Source organism: Echeneis naucrates, chromosome 2, assembly GCF_900963305.1.
Source record: "Echeneis naucrates chromosome 2, fEcheNa1.1, whole genome shotgun sequence".
NCBI classification, from domain to species: Eukaryota; Metazoa; Chordata; class Actinopteri; order Carangiformes; family Echeneidae; genus Echeneis; species Echeneis naucrates.
In genome coordinates, this window is record NC_042512.1 from 11,940,587 (window position 1) to 11,960,448 (window position 19,862).

The 19,862-nt window shown below is 42.0% G+C and overlaps 1 protein-coding gene across 4 annotated transcripts in view; it reads right to left on the reverse strand.

Annotated features, from left to right (window-relative positions):
- Positions 1-19,839, reverse strand: part of LOC115052727 (type I inositol 3,4-bisphosphate 4-phosphatase-like) — a 34,280-nt gene extending 14,441 nt beyond the window's left edge. For 2 of the 4 annotated variants that reach the window (XM_029517044.1, XM_029517026.1), the window contains exons 1-16: positions 19,701-19,839; positions 13,897-13,987; positions 7,843-8,081; positions 7,337-7,381; positions 6,707-6,825; positions 6,165-6,281; positions 5,772-5,851; positions 5,523-5,634; positions 4,952-5,042; positions 4,266-4,413; positions 3,676-3,806; positions 3,464-3,568; positions 3,252-3,360; positions 1,977-2,160; positions 1,605-1,820; positions 859-1,000 (exon numbers count right to left, since the gene is read on the reverse strand). In XM_029517044.1, coding sequence (XP_029372904.1) covers positions 859-1,000; positions 1,605-1,820; positions 1,977-2,160; positions 3,252-3,360; positions 3,464-3,568; positions 3,676-3,806; positions 4,266-4,413; positions 4,952-5,042; positions 5,523-5,634; positions 5,772-5,851; positions 6,165-6,281; positions 6,707-6,825; positions 7,337-7,381; positions 7,843-7,948 — 1,705 coding nt within the window. In that variant the 5' untranslated portion in view covers positions 7,949-8,081; positions 13,897-13,987; positions 19,701-19,839. Of the gene's footprint in view, positions 1-858; positions 1,001-1,604; positions 1,821-1,976; positions 2,164-2,953; positions 2,972-3,251; positions 3,361-3,463; positions 3,569-3,675; positions 3,807-4,265; positions 4,414-4,951; positions 5,043-5,522; positions 5,635-5,771; positions 5,852-6,164; positions 6,282-6,706; positions 6,826-7,336; positions 7,382-7,842; positions 8,082-13,896; positions 13,988-19,700 lie in introns of all 4 variants that reach the window. The other 2 variants (XM_029517017.1, XM_029517035.1) reach the window with 2 other exon arrangements.
- Positions 19,840-19,862: the final 23 nt, after the last annotated feature.

The window sequence follows — 19,862 nt, forward strand, 5'->3', positions numbered from 1 at the left end:
TTCTTTTCATGTTCTGTAGCTAGAGTAACACTGTAACACTGTGGACTCGGGACAAGACAGTAACAAAGACTGCACACAAAACATTTCATGATGAGCGATTTGCATTGATTTTGTTGAAGAATAACATCAGATGACGTCATGAAGGGGGGGAAGAAAAAAAAAAATCAGCGTATGATTGATTGATTGATCATTAAAGAGTGACAACAGAAGAAGAAAGAAATAAAAAATAAACCAAAAACGAACATACAGGATTTTTGGTCAGGGCTTTGAGGACGTGCGGAGGAGAGAGCAGACAGAGAGGAAGAGGATGGTGGTGATGGTGCTCGTCGAGGTGGGGAGGATGATGGTGGTAATGAAGGAGATTCCTGTGATATACTGTCCGGATTGATCCAAAAAGCTCGTCTTTTTCCGTCACCTTGTCATAGCCACATACAGCACAGCAGTGTTACCCTACACATTAAATATTTCAATTTGTGCTGCACCAACAAAATGGTCTGATGTCTTAACATTTCCTTTACAATGTCTGTTTGCCAGCGCCACAGTTTTTCATTTTTAAGATAAGTTCAAAGTTAATTGCTAAGATATTATAATTTAAGAGATTTTAATTGATGAATTGGTGTAGTTTTTAGTGGTGAGGGGTTCAGCAGAAATAATATGACAAATTCAAATAAACTAGCATGAAGCAAAATTTAATTAAAAGATCTATTTCAGGAAAGAAAACATGGTGACGGGATCTTTTATTTTTAAGCTGAAACATCGACATTGGTCTGGGCTGTCAAACTAAAAGGACGTCTCAACATGAGCCTGCTGCTTTATAACTGAGTGAACACATCCACTTGTGTGTGGTGTGTTTGTTACCTTTCTTGCTGCCGCTGCTCTGCAGGTCACTCTGGGTGCTGTCCTGACTGGCGTCGCTGGGTCTCCTCTCTCTCTGGAGCAGTTTGTCGACACGCTGGATGATGCACTCCAGAGATTTATCCACATTTAACCAAACCTTCTCCTGGAAGAAAAAGAGTTCCTGATAATGTCTTTCTTGGGAAAGAACGTTAAAATTTATTGAACACATAAAAAAGAAAGACCCTAATTGTAGCAATAAATCAGCAGGGGAACAGATTTTTCAAGCGATGAATCACATTGGTTTGCTAATGAAGGAGTAAGTCACAAATTTGCTAAAAAACATTTATGTAATTTTTGCAAATGTCAACTTTATTACATAACAATAAACACTGGTCTTAAACTGTGAAGACACAAACGCTCAAGGTTTATACAAATTATGTAATATTTACTGCTGTGTTAACACCTTTGGGTTTTAATCCACCCCCCCTAAAAAAAACATAACTGAATTGAATGAGTTTTTATTCTGTCGATGAGTGAATTGATTCACTAAATTAAGCAGTAATTTAGTGAATTTCTATCGATGAAAATCCAACATCAAGCTAATTTGAACTTGGGTCAAACTTTGGATAATTACAAAAGATTCAATCTCTGGTAACAGTACTGATTAACTCAAATTTTGCGATTTCAGCATATCTGGCGATTTTTATTTGTGTCTTGGATTCTTTCACCTAATCTTGACTTCCTGACTTCCTGACTAACAGACTCACCCACTCCTCTTCATGCCAGTCTGCATGCAGCGATGATCGACTGTTTCGACCACTCCACTTAGCCAACAGTGTGTCTTGGTCGTTCCGGAGGACTACTTGTTCTGAGTCGGCGGAAGGAGACGCTTTGGAGGCGATGTACTCGGGTCGTGCTGCATTCAGAGCCTGAATTGCTGAAGCCAGCAGCTTACAGTCGCACACTGTCACTAACTGACGGGTCTAAGAGGGAGAGGAGAAGGATTTCAATTGTACTCCAAGGAAAATTCATGCAATTGGTTAAGCTAAAAACGGTGAGCATAACTTACAGTTTTCGGTTTCTTTTAACAAATTTTCTGCTCCAACCTTGCCTGATTCTGTTCTGCCTCAGCGTCTCACCTTATCAGCCAGAATAGCGAGCGTCCGCTCCAGCCCGCTGGCCGATCGGTCCTTGGCGGCTCGGGAAAGTCTCTCGGCGTAGTAGCTGACCTGAGTCTTCAGCGTGTTGATGTGGGAGATGATCTCTTTGGCTCGGACAATATCCTGGGGAATGTAGACGATGGACTGCGAGCTGGACAAGGCGCTGCTGCAGAGATCGACGACACAAGGTTTAAGCAACTCGCATTGTGTGTGACTGGATGACACTCTTTACATCCTCAAAGGTAAAAGGTTGACTTGGGGCTTCCATTTATTAATAAAGTATTTAAAACAGTTGCAAAAATTTCGTAATTCAAATTTGTTGATTTCACAGACATAAACATGCACATGCCTTTTCCTAACAATTACTGAAACTGGTTTTGAAAAATGCTACATATAAACACAAGACAGCATGAAACTAACTTAAAACTTAGTCTAAATTGGCTACGGTGATACCACTCACTTCAGAAATTCAGAAAAAGTCTCATGAGAAATGAAGAAATATTATAATGCCAGCTTTACAATTTTCCAAGTCTAGGTTAATGTTTTTATATATCCATTAGCTCTATAAACAATCTGAATTTACAAAATGAGTGGTATTTTAAAAACTTGGTGTTGGTTAGAAAATATCTGGTTTTCACATAGAAAATATGTGCTTGGTTTAAGACAACATACACAGAACATACATATTAGTTACTAACACGCAGTTATTAACACAGTACTGTAAATACCAATGCATAATGAGTCATTATGTGTTGCTGCAAACCTTGTTGTGTCTTTGTGTTTAGAAATCACATTCATTCATTCATTCTAATCCCACTCACCTATTAATCTGCAATACACTCAAACTTTGTATTATAAATGTCTTTTTTTTTTTTTCCTATTGCAGTGATACAGAACAGTGAAAGGCAAACAGTATACAAATGGATTAAAACAAGCAAAGCAGTGCAACAACTCACCATCCCTCCTCATATATGCTGACCAAGAAAGTAACAAAAACAAAATTAAGAGGGAGCCTTAAAACTCAACTGGAGGATTAGGGCAAAAACTGATGAAACAATGTATTCATTTTCTGTAGAAATCAAAGTAGATCAAACGTTCATTTGGAGCAAATGAATCACCTGAACTATTCGAAACAGAAGGAAGCAAAGAATAAAAATATTGTGACCGGGGGGAAACATGCAAATGTTTTTTGTTTTTCCTGTTCGGTGGTCATTTTAGCACATTTTCTTTCAAGTGACTTCCCTGTGAACTTACTGTTTCTTGGCCTCCTCAAACTTCTGGATGAGTTTCCTCAGACCGCTGTTTTTAAAGCCCTGGCAGTGAGCAGCTGGAGCTCCAATTGTCACCACATCGTACGTGTGTTCTGCAGAAGAAATACGCGAAAAGATGTGAGTGTGTTCAGAATAAACAGAACCAGAACCACGACCGGAGCAGTGACGAGTTTAAGGTTTGTCTGTGAGTCTCACCAAAGCCCAGCTCATCCTGCACCCTCATCCTCTGAACGTGTAGGTTGGTTGGCATGAACTCCAGCTTCCTCTCTGCCTTCAGGTTACTGGCTTTGAAAGATGGACCTTGTGCAAAGTAGGAAGAGAGAGCGGGTTGAAAAATTAATTGCACGTGACAAACAAAAAAGTTTCTGAAAGTTACCTGACAAGTGGCGAACGTCTGCTACACTCACCTCTGTAGTTATTGAGGTCAGACAGTGTTTCTTGGTATGTCAGTATTATGGTTTGGTACTGAGAGACAATCTGTCGCCGTAGATTCTCCCAGCAGGGTGATAACTCTCCCAACTCCTCCAACTCACAGACCCTGGAAATGGAGAAAGGCTTGTGAAGGGAATGTGGAAGATAAAAGCACCGCATTGTAAGAAACATACTTGTCAGGGAAAGTCAATTCTCAATTGTATTGCATCTGCAGAAGTTATCTCAGTTTACTTTTAAAATGGAGTACATACAGACCTTCTCCCTATAATGTCATTTACATAGTCCCACAAAACATCCAACACAACACAAAAAGCAACCTTTTGGTGACAGTGACAAGAGATCTGAGCAGTTGAGTTGAGGGTGAGAAAGATAGAATATATACACAGAGAAAGTGACGAATGACAGTCAAATAGCAGCTAATATTTTTGACACCTCTATCCTTGTGAAAGTGAAATGTTAAATAGGATATATACACTACCAGTACAACTTTTGGACACACTTTCCTATTACTTTTAATGAGAAACTGTGTCCAAACTTTTGACTGGGAGTGTGTATGCGCTTGTACCTGGCAGCGTCCTCCTCCAGCAGGAGTTTGACAAACTGTCTGGGAATGTTTAGCGACAGGACGCTCTCTGCCATCTGCTCCAGCACCCGAAGGTGGTTCCCATCAGTCGAGGGGAAACGGTACATCCTGGACATCGTGCCTCCAAATACTGAAGCCACAGAAAATTCAATTAGCCTGGATTAGACTGTTATAGATAGATTAGATCTATCTATAGACTGTTTATCTGAGCACCTCCCTGTTGTAGTGTTGTATTAGATTGATCTGGCTTTATTTTCATACAAATGTTAATGTTCCCTCTCAGACCTCCCATGTGTTATTTCTGGACCTGTAATCTATCCCTCAGGCAAACAGATACCTTCCACTCCATAGTGCCAATCAATACATTTCTACTTGGTAACCAGATTCACGTTCTAATGTATCAGTAAACATGAAGCCATGCTGGCAAGAGAGACAGACGAAAAACAAAATGATGACAAGGGATAAATGAAGGTAAAGTTCAGTTTGGCACAACATCTTCTGGCCGATCTGAGCCATATGTGATCGTCTTTTATTTTTCATACAGTTACTTTATTTTACCTTTATCTTAGCTATGTGTGTTCAGCAAAATCAATAATCAATAGCCTCCATCAAGCTTTATCTACAAACAAATAGATGTGACCAAAACTTCAGTCAAAGCCTTTTTATACCTGAGCGTAGCAGGGTGTCTTTGCATAGCGAGGCGTATTTGATTCGGACTCCCATCGATTCCGTAAGGCTCTCATCAACAGGCAGCACCGTCTGCAGGACACACACGTGATGTGAGGAACACGCAAAGTCAACCCTGGTAACAACCGGGCAACGGACAGCAACCTACCTTTCCATTCACAGAGCTCCTACACAAATCAACAGCCACAAACATAAACAGTTTTACTGCTACATGCAGAGCTGTGTGACATGTTTATTATGACATGAAACAGGTTAAGTGGGTTTTGTTGAAATCATACAGGACTAAACATAGACACAGGAAGCCCCAGAGACAGGGAGGAAACACATTTCTCATCTACACTGAGTGGGTGAAATTTGATTTATTAGAAAAGAAATTATGAGAGTAATTTTAAAAGGGCATCCGCAAATCCGAACATCCTTCATTAGCATTGCTAATTTCTTATTTAACCAGCGTCACTGCAGTGGGGCAGAAAACCTCAAGTTGAGGCTATTTTTGTTTTTTGCAGAACTAAAACAGAATGTAGAAATAAATTCACAAAATGCTTTCCTCACCCGGCCACTGACGCTGTCTGGCAGGCGCCCAGCTGACATCCGCTGATCTGCTCTGTCCTCCATCTGCCATGCTGCGATGGTGACTTTCCCCACCCGCTCATTCTCTGCTGATCTGCACAACAAAAACAATTTTATCTGATTTTTTTTTTTTTTTTTTAATTACAAATGGATTTGCTTCTTATTAACTAAGCCAATTATTTTATCATCAGTTAATTCCGGGATTTACTGTGAAGTGTGTTTGTGTGCTACCTCAGTTCCAGCTGTAATCTGTGGCTCCTCTCCTGCATCAACTCCTTCACAGGAAAAAGTGCTGAGCCCAACATGTACATCTGGACACACAGAGAGACAGACAACTGTTAACACTGCTGTTCTTCTTTTTCATCTTTTCAAAACAAGGATCAGCTCAAGAGAACAAAAGCCAAATACATGTCTTGGTTGAAAATACAGTCCCAGCCGGCTAGTTAACAATTAATATGTGAGTGGGAACTTCAAAAAGAAAACAAACACACCAAAGCAAACATTTCCACCTTAGTTCAGGAAGACAAAGACTCCTATGGAGCACTAAAAGATAAGCTTAAGACGACCTTTTCCTTTCTTCTGTAAGACATACACATTAATGAGCTGCTCTGGTGTCAGTCGTACCGTGCCCTGTGAACGGTCCTTGACATCATACACGGCCAGTTTCACCTGCGTCTGCTGGTTGATGTTGGACTCCTGGAAGAAGGCGATGCTGCTGAGGAAGATGGGATTACTGGTGCCCTGTGGACGGAAGTTCACAACTAATTCATGCAACATTAAACAAATCCTTTTGCTACAGAAGTTAACTTAAAATCAGTTTCATTACTTCCTGTGTTTAGAATCATTAGTTGCATTAGATCAGACATCAGTTGGAAGAAACTCTTCCAAAAATGTGTTTGCACATTAATTTATTCATGTCTCCCTCGTTCTCTGCCTCTTCATCTCACAATGTGGGTGAGGAAGGTGATGGTGCAGGAGAACACTCCCCTGCAGGCCCACAACAGACTCTGTGGTGGTTCAGTCGCACCCACACTTGAGGAGATTACTCTTAAAATGAAAAATGAGCTGTTTCTCATGTGGAAATAGGTCACATTGTGGACACTTGAGATTCTCGAACTGCCATTTGATTGTAAAGACACAGGATCAAACAAGAGTAGGAGTCTGACCTCAATGACTTCAGTCTGGGCGTGTTTGGTCCAGAAAGCCTGTGGTGGTGTCGTGCAGCTCACTGCTACAAAGGTGTTGGGTTTTCGATCCAAAGCAGGAGTCACCAGGTCTGTGCAGGCTGTACGGGAAACACACACAGCTTTACAGTCAATATTGAGAGAGCCTGCAGGCATGAATGCGAAACCTACTGATGAGGTCTAAAGGAACTTACGGCTTCATACCTTAATCCTTCAAACTGGAAACATAAATAGGTGTCAGACTCTGTTTATAGTTATACTGACTGCACTTATAAACTTCAGAGAACATATTTACAAGAGCAAACTTAGCCCCTCATTACGTTGCAATTGTGTCAGGAAGAAACAGTGAGTAAAAACAGTTTCAGAGGACACGTCAGCAGAGATTTCAAAAACTGTGACATTTTAAACTGTTAAATAATTAAATAGGCAAAGACACACACGCACACAAAAAACCAACTAATTTTATCATGGGCTATTTCATACTAATACTCCAGCTCAAAGACAGTAAATCACAAACTGATACATGAATGAACAATGAATTATTGATGAGTCCAAAGTTTCGTGTTGCATTGGCTGAAAGCATAAACTGCAGTGAATACTTGTGCTACTCACCCACGCTGAACTCCAGCACGGGCTCATCTGGGTCCTGACTATTCCCTGCAAGACAATCAACATGCAGCCTAAATGTTAGTGTTTGACAAACAGCATTTGGAGCTTTAAGTAACTGTGACATCACTTGTTTCTCAGTGAGGCTCTGTGTTGTTGTTGAAGGAGCTCTTGGCTCATTGACAAGTTTAATGGACTGACAGCAGAATGTATGCAACTGTGTGTGTGTGTGTGTTTGTGTGTATGTGAGCCTGACGACCACAAACTGTGCAATGGTAATTCTTAGTCCTGCATTACGCCATATTAGTGGGAGGCTAGGGTTATACTGAGCAGCTCTTCGTCTTAAATTACTGAAATCAAATTTAAGCCAGCTTTTTATTTTTGTGCAGATCCATCCCCAGGTGCTAACAAAAAACAATCTTTAGTTTATAATGATATAATAGGTTTCTACTGAAGCGCCTCCAGATTTAAATGTGTTTGTTGCTGCGACTTTTCATTCACTCTTCCCTCACCTGCAAGGGCCAGGCCGATCATCTCATTGGACAGCTCGAACGTGTTGGCCCTGTACACTGACCATGGCCTCTGTATCCGGGAGCCGCGCTCTCTGCCCCCCGCCATGCCTTTCCGAGTAGAGCGGGCGACGACAGGAGGCCTGAAGACACGCCCTCGCACGCACAGTCACGCACTCCCATGTGATGTGCCACTCTTTTCTGTGTCAATCCACAGACGCTCCAGAAAGCTGTTCAACTCTCTAAATGGAAGGAGATAGGAGAGCAGAGGAGGAGAAGAAGTGGAAGAAGAAGAGATGCAGGGGCGTTAGATCGATAACTGGATTTTCTAATTCCCGAGGTAGATTAGACAAAGAATATAGGCATTTGAGAAAATAAAATCGAGCATTTAGGCTCAATACTGTTGTTAAAAAAGTTCAAAAGAAGACTTCTGAACTGCGCACATGAATATTATTACAGTTTATGATGCAAATGTGCCACATGAACGCCTCCAACAGCAGAGAGGAGGAGAGCATGAGAAATAAGGAACAATAAGTAGACAATAAAGGTCAAACAGTTTGGCACCAAGAGCAAGTAAAGTGAAGTGCAGCGCAGAATTCCACCTACACATTCAAGTAACTCTTCCACCATTTTTCTTTATCCAGATTCTGTGCTCATGGTCATCTTAAATCAATAAAGTATCCTTTAAACAGGAGAATCAGGACAGAGAACCCCTGGTCGCTTTGACTTGGTAGCCCCAATGGCAGTTTAGCCTGTAAAATCTCTGTAACACAGTTATAGGTTGGAAATTAAAAGACAAAAGAGAAATTGTTCCACATCGCCGTCTTTTAGGGACAGGGGAAATAAAGTCAGCCTTCAGATGAATCTATAAAAGCAACTCCCCCATGTGCCATTGTCACATACAAACAGACAAGCTGAACGGCAGCTGTGCTCGTCAGTGTTCAGTCATGTCAACAAAGGACTGTACAGCAAAAACATGAGCGGAAACGCAACTGAAATGAGAATTCAGAATTCAAGTGGTTTCACGTCAAAGTTGGCGAGTGCTCATGTTGCTCATGAATGAAGGCTTCAATCAGTTCATTACTGTGAGAGAGATCATAACACGTATTACTCTCTGCTGCTGTCTTTCAACAGAGATGGGTGGGGCAGGGTGACAAATACACACACACACACACACACACACACAAGAAATGAAAGAAAGAAATGGAGGCACATGTCTTTGCATGTGCCTGAGCATCCTGAGTCCCTTACTGCTTTCACCATCAGCTTGTGTTTTGATGTAGGAGCATGTGTGTTTGCTCTATTTATTTCTACATACACACTCGGTTTATAAGGAAGACACTGTTTTAGAGAGGTGTTGATTAAACTATGTGGCCATCAGGCAGGATGTAGGTTGTGGTGCCGTTGGGCTGAATTGCATTTAAACTAGTGGATGTAGGTTGAAGAATTTATTCCAAGGCCGGTGTCTTGGACAACATCACTGTTAGCTGGGTGGAGTTCATGAACTGGCTACATGTATATGTGTGTATCTACGGATACTGTTGATAGCTGCAGGAAAGGGTGTGTTTTTGTATGTGTCGTCCCATAAATTTGCATTCTTTGTGCCTTTTAATGCTCGCTAGAAGAGCGAGTACCACCATATGTTGATGTTGCTAAGAGACAACTGTAGGTGCCTCTTGAGGCCCCCTGCAGTTTTTGCATTTCCTTTTCTACCTCAGTTTCCTTTGTTACTTTACTTTATATCCTCTCCTTCTCTTCTGTCTTTTCTACATCATTCCCCTTTTTATACTTAGCACCTTAAGTCTAACATCTGGCTTGTCAGCTGGAGTTTACTCTTTTTTTTTCTTCCCCCCCCCCCCTTCAACATTTACTCTACTAATCCAAATCTTTTGGATTTGGAATGTCCCTGGGGGTTTCTCTCTGTGGCTGAGCAACTGGCCCACTCGTGTAGTCTCTCCTGCGTTAGCTTCCTCTGTCCCATTTTGTTAAAGAGCAATTAGCCTACATGCACCAGCGCAGCGAGCACAGGGGACAGTACCAGGCTGAAATGGAGAGGCACTGTGGACTAGACTCTCAATCTATTTTGGTAGAGTTGTCCTCTATTTATTGGAGATAAATGTGCTCGCGTGAATCCAGTTTGGGTCAAGTTAGACTCAACACAGTCATATAAACGGAATTCATTCACAGACACAATCCATCTACTTTAGAGAATAAACCCACATATTTTTCTAATATATGTCATATGTCATCCTAATTACCTTTTAACAGTAAAAACTCAGATTTTTCTGTTGAGTCTGCCTCTCCTTTTTTTTTTTCCAAATAGGCCCATGGAGTGATCTCATTTAAACAGTGGTTCTGGGTTAATAGTTGGCGGCCTACTTCTTCATATATGGTCCAGCACTGATCTCCTGGCAGTGCTGGATATGCCCCACTTTGGTCAGCTCAGATACATGTGCCCTACATCTGTCAGAGCAAACATCTGGAGCAGCACCTGAAGTCCTTTCTGGAAGGAGGCGAAACCTGTGTGTGTTTGAATTTGGCATTTCTCTATAAGCGCAGTCTGCACATCCTCATTCCTCTGGTGTTCACTGGTGGTTTGTAGCTTGAAAAATTATTTAAATAGCTGTAGTGAAAGAAAGAAAGAACACAAGAAGCTCTACATTTCAGAAGAAAAAACATACTCAGAACTGTAGGAAGTTTCCCAGGGAGCTTATGAATGAGTCCACAAACAGACCTTGACATATAAAGTAATTGCTGTTGAAGTACCTTTTCCAAAATGTAAAATTCTGTGTGTGAAGGTAAGAGTGAAACCCTCGGTGACTTTTTTAAAACTCTGGGCTGGTCTGACTCATCGACTGAACTTGAAAGAGAAAGTGAGAGGCTGAAACCTCTGCAAACAGTCAACTTTTTGCTACACCAAAAGATTTCACTCCTGCCTCCCCAACAATTTATATATGCCCTGCCTGAGGAGCATTGACTCGTCCCTGCTGTCTGTCATTCAGTATGAATGCATCAACATGGGTTCGGGCAGGTTGGAGGCAGAGATGTACGTGCATGTCTTTTGTTTGAAAACACACATACACACCTGTCGGGTTTTGTAGCTGAGCTACACGAGTGTTGTGTTGATGGGCAAAAAAAAAAACTAGTAAGTAAACAGAAAAGCCTTTAAAAATAAATAAATAAATAAATAAAAGTAGATGAGGGTCAAATAGAGGTGACAGTGATTTCGTCGTTAGACAGAAATCTCTTTGCTGTTTCATTCTGATCCATTTCACGCTCACAAGCTAAAATATGCTGTATTGATGTGACAAACATGAAGAGATAAGGGCAGTAGTGGCTCCTCAAATTAATCTCAGAAACATAATGTTAACAAGAAAATGAGCACTCGAATTTTATCTCTGGTCTTTGTTCCCAAACCTAGAAGGAAATTTCCAGCCTCTCAGCCAACTGGAGTCACATTTTTCATTCCCAAAGCCAAAAAAAAACCCCACCATGGTCTCAATGGGCTTAAGACTTGTACTTGATTCCAACTTGATTATCAAATGGAATCTTCCACATCAATCATTTTTCATCTCCACGCATGACCTCGTCGTATTTTAACTTACTGTACTGTTTTATCAAGTTCACCTACTCTCCCAATCCATAGAACAGAAGTGCGAAAAGCTGCCAAATAAGGGAGCATGGCATGTTTGTGTACGTTTGTGAGTCACAGAAAGCCACAGTAAACCTGAGCCAGAGCTCCTGACACATAAAAACCTAATCCTGGATCAAGGTGGATTTTAGTTTATGAGCAGTTTCAGCTTCAAATTCACTAACAAGAGCTTTAAATCTTTTTTTTTTTTAAACTCAGAGACAAAAAACATCCACTCCTCTTGGTGGACCAGTCATCGTCTCATTTCTGTACTTGCATGTGCTCCTTTGAACGGGTAAGTGCATTCACGCAGATTATTTTGGTGGCACGCAGCACACGGTTTAATGAAATTGGTCGTCTCCTCTTGCTCTCAGCGGTTCCCATCTGGGCGACAGAGCAGGGGACGAGGGACCACCGATCAATTCTCAAACTTCTAAAAATGGCAGCAGAGGAAGGCGTAGCAGTGAACACGACGACGTGTGTGTTTTTTTTCACCCCGCACCACCGCACTGTTATCAGATAGAAATCATTCATGTGCTCATTAGGTCACCTACAATAATTTGCTACCTCCAACAATGAAGCGGACAAAACTGCCCACCACTAGCCACAACTGTCTCTGATCAGAGAAGGACGTAGGAGGCAGTTACAAAACATTTCTGAACCTGTTCTTGTTTGCCTCAAAGCTGCTGACAGAGGAGACTGAATGTGTTTGAAGCGACTGTCTTTAGTTTCCTCCTCACACGAGGAAAGCGAGACTGGGGGAAAGGCAGACGACACAAGAGAGTGAGCATCCAGCTGACCATACATGGTCAAATGTCTTTTTCAAGCTTCCTCTCTGCCAAGAGGACTTTCGCACACTGGAGTCAAGGCGTCACGCCACGCTTTTTTTCTGTGTGAGTTTTTAAGTGAGTGTCGGGTCAAATCTGTTTGCAGACAGCTGACACATTCTTCTAAATTTGGTTCTTTCTTGTCTCTTTTCATCCGACAACACAGCAGGAGAAATATGATGTTAACATGACAGAAATTTAATCGTCAACTAACTATGACAGACAGCGAGCGGAGCAAATCTCTGCTCTGAAATAAAAATAAAAAATAAAATATTAGATTTACTGGGGTAAACTTCTTATGTTTTCATTGGAAACTGACTGTAATAAAAACATTGGCTCAGTCATATGAACAGTTGTTAATTCATATTCTAATAACTGGAACCTGTTGTTGGTGCAGACTTTCAGGAAAACCTGCAAGTCTATTAAAAATCAAGCAGTTCAGGCCTAACTTGTTGTCGCGCCGACCATATTTCAACTCATTTCTTGTAGTATATTAAGTATTGGTATTGTGTGACCAGCTTTCCAAAAGAGGAGCCGTTTTGCTGTTGAGACTTGGATTTGCGGTCAATATGTTCTGCTTTCATCTTTTTCAACTTCACTGGAGAGTTTATGTTCCTTTCAAGTTATATAAAGTTTTGTGGCTCCAGGGTACCTCATACCAGTTCAAAGCAATGTACAGATAGAAAAAAAAAAAATTCCATAAGCAGCAAGTATAGCGGTGTTCAATCAGCTTCTGGGCTGTGAAGAAGAAAGTTTCCATTACACAGCCCAGTAATGTCAACCTGCACTGCCTTACTAAGACTGCGATTTGTCAGTACTCCAAGGTTAGCATGGCATTTAAGTCGTGCTTAACGGGATTATGGCTGTAATTTCAGTATTCTTTATGCCTATCTATACGTTATGGCCCAAAAAAAAAAAAAAAAGAATTGGTTTGCAATAAAAGACCTGCCATTAAGCATCCACAGTGATCGGGCTGAGACCAGAATTTCAACAAAAAGTTGTACAGGAAACCAACCCACACAAGATGACACTGAGAAAACCATTTTGACATTTGCCCTTTTCTGCTTTTCGCCACCCACTGCTCCAAAACTAGGTCGAACTTTCAGGGACGTTTGGGATAAATATCAACGAGTGGTCAGTTTTGAAAAGGTCAGAAAAGTCACTGTTTTATTTCAGTTCAGACTAAGAAGCAGTTCACCAAGCTATTCAGCAAAATCCTCTCTACAAGCTCCAAACGCTACTTGGAGATCAGTTAAGACACAAAGACCGTGTGGTCATACAAATCACTGCTCCCACTGTGCTCAAACAAGTCAAACGTGATAAGACTGTGCAGCAACTGTGTGACTTCTGTCCTTAATCCTTGGTTGCACTGGCAGCTCACAGGAACCTGCTTTGTGCTGTGATATGAAGACGTGAATCAAAATAATCCTCATCTGATGAAAGTCACAATAAATTATCAAATCTCTCTCTGGTGTGCCAAAATACAGTCAGTAAGCATGAAAATCACCTTATTTCCTCTAACCAGATGGTTTTGGCTGAGCACCTTTAGTTTGCAGGATATTTCTCAAGATAATAAAGAGACGGATTGCGCCTACTCACAGTATCTGGATGGGATGACGGAGAGGAGGAAGTAAGATGATCCAGGTTCAGTACGGACGAGCTTCCAACCAGGACAGCAGGAGTTCTCAACCTGAACACACGAAACAGCAGATGTACATTTGAAATTGCAGCTCATTATGTTTGCTGCCTTTCATGGCTTTTAATGTTGGCTTTTCCAGATTATTGGGAGAATGAGCTGTCTTTGCGTCAACTTTTCCGTCAATCGCTAACATCGGGGATCTGTAGTGCTCACTTTCTACCAGAGCACCAAAATTAAAAACAGAAAAGACAGAACGGTTCAAATGTAAAACTGTCCGTGCGTGTGTCCTCTAGGACTGGCATTAGAATAAAGCATGAATAATTTCTTTAGAGGGAGAGAGCAGCTGTAGCCCTTTCACATGAAAATGAGCATCGACACACACACACACACACATAGAGACTGAGATAGAGAGAGCTATCTTGAGTCCCCCCCACCCCCCCACTCTCAACCATGTCAGTCCCTCCAGCAGTTATCTCTCCATCTCTCCAGTAATCTTGTATCACGAATTTATCTCCCACTGTGGGATAAATATCAATCATGAAAACAATCAGTGGTTGTTCAGCGATATCCAGAGAGCCAGTAAACACTTCGATCGCAACTAGTCTGGAGATATATGAACGCTTTCTCGTAACAATGGTTACTTCAGGTGTGACCAAATCTCCTCTTCTGAGTAATATGTATACGTCAGCGGGCCACAAAAGATAACTGAAACAAAAGAAGACAAATGTCAAACAGTGGGTGCGTGTGCTCTTGCTGAAATTGGCATCGCTTCCTTCTGTTGTTTCACGAAGTGTCTTAAAAGAGCCAAGCCAGCTGGCCGTGGTAACCCTCATTCTCCCTTTGTCAGCTGGGTGAACATACGTGGGTTGAAGGGAAAGGATGTTCAGGGGTCCCTCTGCAGCAAATACAATCACGCAGCCATGCCTGCTGGGTGATTTCCTGCCACCAACTGCCTTCAAAGTGAACTTAAGTGTGTCAAAACTGAATGTGCAGGTTTCCACTGACGTGGGGTGACTTTTCACACATTCGATCATACCTAAGGTGGCTGTAAGAGACTCTGGATTTGAAAAGAGACAGGCCTGTTTTGTGGTCAACCGTAGCACAAGAGGCAGATAGAAAAAAAACGTAAACGGTCTGGAGAAGCGCTGAAAGCAGAAGTAGGCTGTAGGGTTGAGTTATGAGTCCCTTTTTGTAAAACTGCAAGCATCAGTTCCCACAACATGAAGGAAGTAATCAATGAAGACCAGACGGTTTAGGACTGAATCTTTCTTCTGTTTTATACTATGATGATGGGAATGGTGCTTGCTAGTCGCCTCCATTTCCTCCACTGATGAGATGAATAAAAACTTGTCTCTACCTTTGCCTACAGTGCTAATGCTGCATGAGCTGAGCGCAGTGAAAGGGAAGAGCTTCCTTTGACTTTCGTTTGATATTGCACAAGGAATGAACACTGAATCATTCGAATCAAATGAGCGAGCTTGTGATGATGTCACATAGTCTCAGCAGAAAACCCTGGGATTGCGACAGGAATCTGGCGAAAGTAAAATTACAAAATTTCAATGCAAAGGACTTGAAACACTGCTTATAAAATCTCAAAAGAGACAACGTTGTCTGTGATTAGAAACTTTAAATAAGAGAAAAAAAAAAAAATACTGACATCTTCAAATCATGCAATGTATCAGGTCCTTTTCACACCTCTGTTTCTTGGTTACATGAGAGGCAAGGGATTGAGTTTCAGCCATCTGTGGCACAGCCAGGATGAACATTTGAGTTATCGCACTTAACATCACAAGGCTGCAGGGCGGTGTCACTAAAAAGAGACACGCTGTGACTGTCCTATTGTCTGGATGAGGCCTGTACACCTGCATCTATTTTGGCGAGCTGACGAGTTAGTGTGACACAGCCTTTTTGGTCACTTGAAGGTCCCTCTCTTCAGCTTACATTTTGACATCACTGTCAACATTTGTAAAGGCTGCAGGGTGTCCGCCAGCGTTTTCAAAAGCGCCTCTGAGTCTTAGAATGAGTGAAAAGTGGAGCGTCACTTTAAGTTGGCTTTCTGCCTCAAAAAGTCAAAAGAACCAACCGGGAACTCAAAATCCAAGAAAGAAACAGAAACAGTTTTTTTAGAATGTGATTAACTTAAATCATCGAACCATTTTATTTATTATTTAAGTAGCTAATAAGCCAAAGAGAGCTATCGTTTAAATCTTTCTCTATTAATGTATAAACTGAGTTTATTTAGGTTTTAGTCTGTAAAATGACGCCACTGTAGTCCAAAAGGGAACCAACATTAATCGAAAGGGAAAGTCACCTTAGGATTCATCCACCCCCCTCATCAGTACAGCCACACTGTAAACTGCTGGGAACAAGACTTTGCATAGAGGAAGGAGTGTTTTACAGCAGCGACTGTGGTTCTGAAACCTCCCTGTGTGTTTCATGTCTCGACACAGCATCATTCGGCAATTACTTCCAACAAGTTACATCACCAGCACCACTCACCGTACAGCATGATGTTGCACTTTCTCCCAAAAGCCCAAACACACATCACAGCCTGAATGTGTGTGTTCTCCCGGTGACAATGATGGCGATAACGACGACAGCCAGAGTTTACACACATACCCGAGGACGTCTGCTCTGCTCTGCTCTGCCTGCAGCCGATGGATGGATGTAAACAAACTCACGCTGCAGACACCGTCACGAGGCAAAGAGACTGCAGCCAGCCTTCGGCCTCCCGTCTTCCTCACCCGTTACTCTCCCTCCCTCTCCCTTTTCTGCCAGCTCGCTGCTTCTCAAACAAGCTGGGAAATTAACCCTTTCCCCGCCTGGTCTGCAGCAATGACAGCTCTTCCATTAGGGAAGCACCAATCCCCGAGGGGGGGGAGAGGTGATGTTTCCGTTTGTCCACATGAGGTGGGACAAAACAACACGTGACAACATAACCCGATTCGCTTTCTGCAGCATCACAAACTGAAGCTTCTCAACTGACCATTAGGATTAATCAACACCTGCCTAAAACTGTTTAAAAAAAAAAAAAAAAAAAAAAAAACCCTTCATAAAAGGGAGGATGCATTCCAGGACAGTGGCATGAGACTGTGTTAGCATTAGCTCGGTCTACTTAGAAAAGCGATTTTCTCCAAAGCAACGATTTGCTGCTTTTCTCTGTTTTATGGAAAATGAAATGTCTCTTGATTGCATTACGTAATATGTCGATGAATATATCAGGAAATGCATGAATTGAGTGAAAGCTGCATTCAGCATAAAGTGTATAATGGCTTCATAGATGCCCAAATGTGTTCAAGAAACATCAGTCAAGATCTTCCATATTTCGTTGATGCAAGACATTTTTTGTAACGTGGAGCTGGCTTGTATACAGAAACCGTAGGGAGACAAATCACGTTCTTTGCCATGCTCCATGTGGTGGTCCCGTCTTTGGCAGCATCAACACACACACACACACACACATACACAGGTTTCACTCTTCTTTTTGATGCATCTCTATTTTCCCTGTGTTCATCAATAATTGACAGGACCCTTTCCTTTTTTAAATCTTACGGCTATACCTATTTTACACATATGGTTATGCACCTACTATTGTCTTAACAGCTTTGTTGTAATAATAACCTGGTTCGAGCGATGGGTTACAAAGTGATCCCTTTTGGTGAAGAGGCTGATACAGCTCATTAACGACCCACTGACTGTCTAAACGCCTGCATCTCCAACATCTGTCATCAACGTCACAGGAGCGCCTGCTTTGTTTGAGCGGAAGGCTGAAGCAGGAGAAGACACAGATGAGGATGAATCAACAGGCTTCTGCTCAGCCCCCTGGAACTGAGTGGGAGAGTTTGGTGAGTCATCACACTCACAGATGTGCGTGCACACACACACACAAACACTAATCATATGATTCCAAGTCAAATCACTTTCCATCAATACACCTTTGTCATAAATATAATGTCTGTTGGTTCGAAAAAGCAAGCAATCACAACGTCACCTTGGGCTGGGAGAGTTTTTGATGGGCATTTTATAAACAAACCAATTAAAGGGCTGTTCAATCCTGACAGTTATTATTTGTTACAGCTCTTCGAGCCATCCATTTGCGCAAACGGCAAAAAACTAAATCTCATCAAATTTCAACAGAATAGATAAAAACAGCTGATGTGAGTAACTGATTTCAAAGCTATTCATTTAATTCTGTCAGTAAATGGCAAGACGGAGACTTGTCGATTTAGTCATTTCCAATAGCAGTGGAAATATACATATGTACAAATGTATGTGCATACCAAAAAAAAAAAAGAAAAAAGAAAAAAAAAAGAGGTCACCAACCGGAATTAAACTACCACACATCGACAAAAAAAGCATGACTCCATGATAATATTGTTGTCTGAGTGGGAAAAGCCTCTTATACATTCACCTTATTTCTCAAAGTGCCAGTTCCCGCGTCAAAACTGTCCCTCCCTGCTGAAAGCATTGCTGTTAAAATCAACCTGTGTCTCATCTGAGCCAACACCAGGCAGATGTTTGGACTGAGGAGACAGAGCGTGACAAGCAGTGATTTATGGGAAAGTGCAGGAGGAGATGGAAACAACAAGATTTTCCAAGACTAATTACAAAAACTAATAATTTCATGGCACATTCAGGTTCTCTGTATTTGTCGGTTTGACTTGATGTGTTTCGATACACAGACCTACCAATATCATTTTCACATAACTGTGATTTGCAATATACTAAGCAGATAAAAAAATAATGTGTCAGCATTATGGCATCACAATTTCAAACATGTTTGGCCTGTTTCCTGCTTAACTTTGCGTTAATTTGCTTGCAATGATTCTTAAACACTCAGATTTCAAACTAAAATTATTCAGTGGCAAGAATAATTCACTTCCAGCACTTCTTCAAAACTTTAGTCCAAACTGAAGCATCTTCAGAGTCACGTCACCTCAGCACCACAGTGAAGGCCTCAGTCTCAAACTATTCTCTCTCTGTCCTCCTCATGAAGAGCATCGTCAGCTCTTTGTGACCACTGTCCAGCTGACCTTGTCTCAGGCACAGCGAAACTCAAAACCAGCCCTGGAAAGAAGAAGGGCTGCAGTGAGCTGCGTGGACGACATGCAAACTCACACTCAGACTCAGCACATGTGTACATCCACAGTCAGCACGCTGCACAAGCGCACACAAACGCAATTCATGCACACTCAGCAAAATCCCGGAAGTCAAACATTTCGCTGCAACATCACAGACACGGCATGTCTTGGATGGGCTGCAGGTGTGACATCGTGTGTGTATCAGTGACATGGTATTAAACACGGCGTTTTGACCCGCATAGCCACAGACAGGACAGGAGGAAAGTGCACTGTTACGCAAGTTACGTAACACGAGCGGCAGTTGTGTTTCTTAGGCTGTGATCGGGCTGACAAAATAGCAGCAGCACCTTCCATCATAAGGAGGGGTTGAAATTGAAAGCTACTTCGTCCCAGTTGTAAACTGCAATCTGCCGTTTCGTGTCCTTGTTGCTGACCGCCCAGGCAGAAGTCTCTGCAGCCCTCTCTCATTGTGAAGTTACGTGCCTGTGTTGCTTGTTCGGGTAAACAAGTGGTTTAACTGACGAACTCACAGCTGACAGCATGAACACTGACAAAGCCAGGACTGTTAGCTCTCTCTGGCCGATTAAAAAAAAAAAAACAACAAAACAACACAATAAAACAAAGACCGTCTTACTGCTGCGTCATTCGCGTCACAACGAATCGTAAACGTGTTCGCAACTCACCGGCTCGGTGACGTGCTGTGAGGAAAATATCCGTTTGCTCGACTGAAATGTGGAAAAGGAAAGACGACGACGACAGCTGCGAGGAGGGCGACCCGAAGTGCCGCACTGTTTCTGAGAGCCTCGTCAGCCCGGAGCCGCAGCAGCTACGGCCGCTGGCCACGC